This window comes from Hemibagrus wyckioides, linkage group LG14 (assembly GCF_019097595.1).
Source record: "Hemibagrus wyckioides isolate EC202008001 linkage group LG14, SWU_Hwy_1.0, whole genome shotgun sequence".
Classification (NCBI taxonomy): Eukaryota; Metazoa; Chordata; class Actinopteri; order Siluriformes; family Bagridae; genus Hemibagrus; species Hemibagrus wyckioides.
The window spans coordinates 24,711,723-24,717,899 of record NC_080723.1 but is presented as its reverse complement, the minus strand read 5'-3'; the positions used below and the strand labels follow the sequence as shown (position 1 = coordinate 24,717,899).

The following is a 6,177-nucleotide window of genomic DNA, read 5'->3' as shown; positions in this document are numbered from 1 at the left end:
GATTGTGGAGGAAGTCGTTTCCTAATGAGGGACGGATCTGTGAGTTGTGTGCATTATTTGTGTCCACCAGGTGGCACCAGAGAGCTTTGGATTATTTACTGTCTGAATCAAATATACATTTCTCATTCACACTGAATGAGAAAGAAACAAAAACTTGAGGGGTAAACAATGTTACATGAAGTTAATATTATGATCTGTTATATTACCGTCCACCAAAACCATATCTGTAACCATGGTATATATTTATTCTTCTCATAATTACATTACAAGAAACCAGAAGCACATTTAGTTATTTTTTGTTATTTTGTATATTTTACCTTTCTTTCATATGTGTGTACCTAACACTAGCCATCATCTGAATTAATCCATTTCTATTTAATTATATTTTAATTGTGTGTAACAAAATTGCATGACGTGTTATTTCTCACCAATCCAGAACTCTCCCTCCAGATCTCCGAAGCCCTTCCTGTACTCCTGCCAGCCTCTGAAGAAGTTGGTTTTCCCATCTTTTCGTCTCTGGAAGACCTGCAGCACACACACACACACACACACACATACACAGTTGCAATTATAAGCGTATGTGTGGACACACAGTCTGAGAAGCCTTAATATCTTTACATCCTGTTTAACGTCATCTATTTTACTGCTAAACGATTAACATTACAAGGTCGTGTTATTAAATTCCATCTATCATGCGGTCAAAACCATAATAAATACAATATATATGAAGTATGGCTAAACCGGCTTGTTGGAGAATCAGTTACTGCTTAGACGCTTTGCATAAACTGATTAAAAAAACGTGTGATCGTTGATATGATGAAGTTTTCTGTAAGTCCTCATACCGTCCAGCCTCCTCCGTCCGTCTCCATATCACAGTACACCATGACAGGTTGTCCGTCTCTTCCTCCAGGGAATATCTCCACCAAACCCGAGACCAGCTCTCCATTCATCAGCTCCTGAGAGCAGTCCGAGGGGTACGGGAAGCGCAGAGTCCCTGACAGAGAGGCAGAGCATCATGCATTTAATTCAGATATAAACTAACGTGAATTAATGAGTGGACAGAATGCAGTCATAATTAGAATGGATATTTATGGCGTAGATTAAAATCTTTCACTTCAACTTTCTTACCAAGTTCATGTTTAGCCACACCGAACCTTACAGCCGTACACCAGAGAACAAAACAACAAGAAATATCACATCTGCTAGCTTTATGACTGGAATAAGACGAGCTGTTTATCATCCAAGGGTTACAAGTAACAACTAAACTCCAGACTTGTCACGTGCATGAACTTCAGTATGTTGTTGACTTCATCATCCGGCCCCACACCCTGATCACCCGGAGCCAGGACCTTGCTATTCACATTTCTAAGTCATGAGTCATTACAATATGGAAAATTAGCCCTTCTTCTGGAAACAGTAACCACAGCACAGGCAGTGGAGTGTCCACTTGCCCCGAGGGCATCCAATAGGTCATAAAACCAAAGACCTCCAAACACATACTGGACAAATCAGTTACATCAGGATCTGCTGATAAACATCACGCGACTAATGACAGCTACACACCTGTAGTGAACTCAGTGGAGATGGCCGCAGTGTAGACTCCGCCTCTCTCACCCTGCAGGAGTGCCATGTACGTGGACGAGGGATGCAGCCCTCTCAGTTTATGTTCAGCAACTCCAGGATTAAGGGTTACTTCCTGTTTGGTCACCAAAGAAATAAATCAAATGTATAATTTGTTTAACTGTGGCTTTAATTTATCAATTGTCAAGAAATTGTCTAAAGCTGCTAACAATGTTTGGATGCTAAGAGATTAAGAGCTACAAGTTAATCTTTGTTATGCTAATTCTTTTGGTTCAAGGCAACTTCAGGTTGTAAACTACATGGCACATCCTCTGTCTCTTAGTATGACATTTAGCATGACTCAAAAGTTACCTGGCTGCTAGCTATGTAGCTTCTTTACAAAAAATTGCGTTCAAATGTGCCAAATGTGTCTGAGAATACATCGATGTTAATTTCTACCAATTCTGTTTGTTCAGTTGTGTCATGAATTCATTCCTTAATAGCAGTAGCATCACTGGGAAAAACGCCTGTATGTACTTGCTTTCCACATAACATAAACAAAAAGCTGACAGATAGATTGAATTAATTGGATTGATTGGATTAATATTAATATTAGTTTGGTGTTTGGTGACTTATCCCTGGTCTCACCTTGCGCTCTCCACCCTTAGTGAAATACGTCAGCTTGTAGCTCGTCACCGCTGAAGCTGGTGGTTTCCATGACAATAATGCAGCACGTGCAGTTACATGTTTGGCTGTCAGGTCTCGAGGTGGCTCCCCTTTTCCAGGAGAGCCTATCAGGAGAGAGAATAGAGGCGGGGTTAAGACATTTCACAGTGGCGTCTCAGTATATTAGTGACTGTTTCAAGTAAAGTGCATTAATATCACTGGACCATGTGGTACTTTTGGCCATTGGAATGGCAGGTAGTTGAAGAGAAACCAAGCACTTTCACACACTTTAACACACACACACACACAGACCACAGAAACACACACCACAGACAGTTGTCTCTCACCGCTGGTCGTGGTAAAGGTGGTGTGTGTGCTGGAGCTTTTCTGGTCACGGAGTTGGCTGATGATGGTGATCCTGTACTTGGTGGATGCCTTCAGAGTCTGAAGCTGCTGTTCCACCGCGTTACCCGACACTCTGACGCTCAAATTTGAGCCAGGAGCTGAAACACACACAGCACAGCGATATCATATGCTAACTGCCAGTCAATAAGCTAGCAGACTTTAGCTAGCTACTGAACTGGCTACTACTGAACAATTACTGTTTATTATTATAACACACTTTGGGATATAACGGTATGGGAAACCCAGATGGTTTGTGTAATAGCACAACCCATTGCTTAACAAACACTAGATTATACTTTATATCCATTTCTAATTACATTTTGTCTACAAAACAAGATCTTATTGCACTATATATATATATATATATGCAGGTGAATTTAGAACATCTGGAACATTCATTTCAATCTGGAGTTTCTGTTAATTTACATATTAAAGAGAACCTCAATTTATTTGCTTAAATGTTATCCATATGTAGATAACACCATTACAATTAATGTTATCTGTGTTTTGGAGAACATGAGAGCCAGACAAAATGGAGCTGACCTTCCTCAGAGCGGTAAGTTATGATGTACTGGTCCACGGTTGCCAGGGCAGGTCTCCATACCAACAGTGCCTTGCTATCTGTGATGTTTATGGCCCTGAGGTCGGTGGGTGCATCGGGCACTGGGAAACAGAGGATAGAAAGCCAAGCCAAATAATAGAAGAAGAAAAAGAAGAATATACAACAATAAAAAAAGAAAAGCAAAATCATTAAGATAAAAGGAAATGTAAAAAAAAAACAGAATTAAGGGATATTAAAGCAAAATAATGAAAAGACAGAAACATATAAGTGTGTCTGTGTGTGTGTGTGTATAATAACTGAATTGTGTATTTGGTGTAATTACTTTGACATACATGTGATCACCATGTCCTTGATTGCGTCGCTCTCGTCCAATCCAAGCACAGAGATGACGCTGACCTCGTACTGGGATCCGGGGGAAAGCTTGGTCAGAGAGAGGGTGGAGCTTGACGAGTCCACCGTCACTGAGATCGGCTCTCCTGTTGTTACACCCAACACATCTACTGTAATAAACACTCTGTGTGTGTGTGTGTGTGTGTGTGTTTCACACTCTTACACCCCTGACCACTGTAACTGCTATCATTCATGTAGTAGATGTAGAACTGAATGCAGTGACAGAAGCAGTGTGAGTTATTTGATCACAACAAAGTTTGAATAGAAATAAACACTGCTGTGTGGTAGAATCTAACAACGGCCACAGCAACCTCTGACCGCTCCCTCAAACATATGCTGGGAAAAGATCCATCAGACTTCCAGGACTGTGTCCAACCCTTGTCTGATCAGAAGTGGCTCCTCAGAAGACTCGACATAGCCCATTTAAAACACTAATTGACAATGAGAAAACTTTTCTGCTTCTCTACCATACATGTGGATTTTAATTGCTATGCAGCTAAATGAAACATTCAATAGAATAAGTTTTACACCAGAGAACCTTAATGGAACACCTTAGATTAAAGACTTCAGAAATGTGTTGTGAAATAGGTTAAAGTCTTGAAGATGTTCTCACTGGCACAGACATTCCCACTCTGGTGCCTACAGTTGATTGGACAGCCACAAACAAACTTCCTGTGTGACACTGTTTTTGCTCTTATTATGGAGAGATCCAATCTATAACCAGTGAAGCAAGAAGATTGAAAACCTCAGAGTGGAAGAAGAGTGGAAAAAAAACTTGCATATCTTCGGCTGCATAAAAAGATCTAGAGCAATCCATTTCTAACCAAGTCTAAAATGACTTGGCTGAAAATAATGGTCAGTATCTTGACCCTCTCCCCTCCCTGGTGACACTGTAGCCATATAAACATACTAGAGTTAACAAATGCTAAAGTCAAGTGCCTGTTGATGCTCCACTCCCTCCTGGCACCAATTCAGCTGGCTACTAATTTTAATATCTAGTTGAATCCCAGAATCATGGATGGAATAATTGGGATCTACTATCTTTTCCAGAACAAATAGTATCCCTGAAGATCCATTAATGTGGTGAAATATATCTCTCCAGCCCACCATTAGATTTTCATGAAGTGTGTACTAGCCAAAGTCCTCCCATGGTTAATGGACGCTGACATCCTGTCCACCAAGCAGAAGGCGTATATCACAAGGCAGGGAATAAATGAGCATGTATTTAGCTTTAAAACATGGGTGGATGACTTTAAATGTATTGGGTCTGCCTAGATGTTTGCCATGATTAGATCTCTGAAGGAAATACATCTTCATCCGGTGTATACTGACACGGCTCACTTGGGTCAGTATCTCCCCCAGGAGATCAGGGCTATGCAGATGATGCTCAGCTAGGCTCCAGTGAGGAGAAGGCAATTAAGGACAGAAATATCAATCGATTTCTCACCTTCAGTGAGAGTGTACAAGAATTTTCCTCCCTGAAATAACAATTCATCATTAACTTTTGCAGACAGATGTCCAGACAGGTGTCTGCTGCAGAAGTAGGCTGCACCTTTGACCATAAATTTTATAATAACGGTATAATAACAGATTATAATAATCTGCCCTCAAGCATCGTGATACAGTCCATGATTACCTGAATATTTCTGTAGTGTGTGTGTGTGTGTGTGTAGAGTCTCACCTTCTTTAGTGTGTATGTATGTGACCTTAAATCCAGACACAGAACTTTTTGGACGTCTCCATGATACAGTGAGTGACGTGTCAGTGATGTCACTAAAGGAGAGGTGTGAAGGAGGCTCGGGACCTGAAGGACACACCACAATGAATTTAGAAAGAAAGAAAGAAAGATGGAAGGAAGGAAGGAAGGAAGGAAAGAAGAAAAAAAGAAAGAAAGAAAGAAAGAAAGAAAGAAAGATGGAAGGAAGGAAGGAAGGAAGGAAGGAAAGAAGAAAGGAGGAAAGAAAGAAAGAAAGAAAGAAAGAAAGATGGAAGGAAGAAGGAAGGAAGGAAAGAAGAAAGAAAGAAAGAAAGAAAGAAAGAAAGAAAGAAAGAAAGAAAGAAAGAAGAAGGAAGGAAGGAAGGAAGGAAGGAAGGAAAGAAGAAAGAAAGAAAGAAAGAAAGAAAGAAAGAAAGAAAGATGGAAGGAAGAAGGAAGGAAGGAAAGAAAGAAAGAAAGAAAGAAAGAAAGAAAGAAAGAAAGAAAGAAAGAAAGAAAGAAAGAAGGAAGCAATCATATAAAATGGAAAAATTAAGAAAGAATTTAAAAAACTTAAAAAATTAAAAAAAAAAAACTTGTATGCTAATGTGTTATATAGCAGTGTACATAGGGTTATGTACTGGTGTATATATGTACAAACTAAACATATATACAGTATATACATCACAGCATATATACACTACTGACACCCACATAAACACCAGGGTTAATCACACACACACACATACACACACACACACACACACACACAGTGATCCTGGACACAGCACAAACAAGACATTTACAGTGATGATGATGAAGGTGATGAGGCTGGACGTGTGATCCTGGAGGAGGAAGAAGACAAAGAGGAAGTGAAGAATCTGAGGAGGAAGTTGCG

At 40.0% G+C, this 6,177-nt stretch overlaps 1 protein-coding gene across 2 annotated transcripts in view; it reads right to left on the bottom strand.

The window, feature by feature from the left end:
• LOC131364639 (tenascin) overlaps positions 1–6,177 on the bottom strand; it is a 50,782-nt gene that overhangs the window by 14,873 nt on the left and 29,732 nt on the right. For both annotated transcript variants that reach the window (XM_058407852.1, XM_058407853.1), the window contains 9 exons: positions 5,265–5,387; positions 3,526–3,669; positions 3,175–3,294; positions 2,574–2,729; positions 2,209–2,351; positions 1,564–1,696; positions 843–994; positions 429–525; positions 1–21 (listed from right to left, as the gene is read on the bottom strand). The exon at positions 1–21 is cut by the window's left edge and continues 141 nt beyond it. In XM_058407852.1, the coding sequence (XP_058263835.1) occupies positions 1–21; positions 429–525; positions 843–994; positions 1,564–1,696; positions 2,209–2,351; positions 2,574–2,729; positions 3,175–3,294; positions 3,526–3,669; positions 5,265–5,387 (1,089 nt within the window). The remainder of the gene's footprint in view (positions 22–428; positions 526–842; positions 995–1,563; positions 1,697–2,208; positions 2,352–2,573; positions 2,730–3,174; positions 3,295–3,525; positions 3,670–5,264; positions 5,388–6,177) is intronic.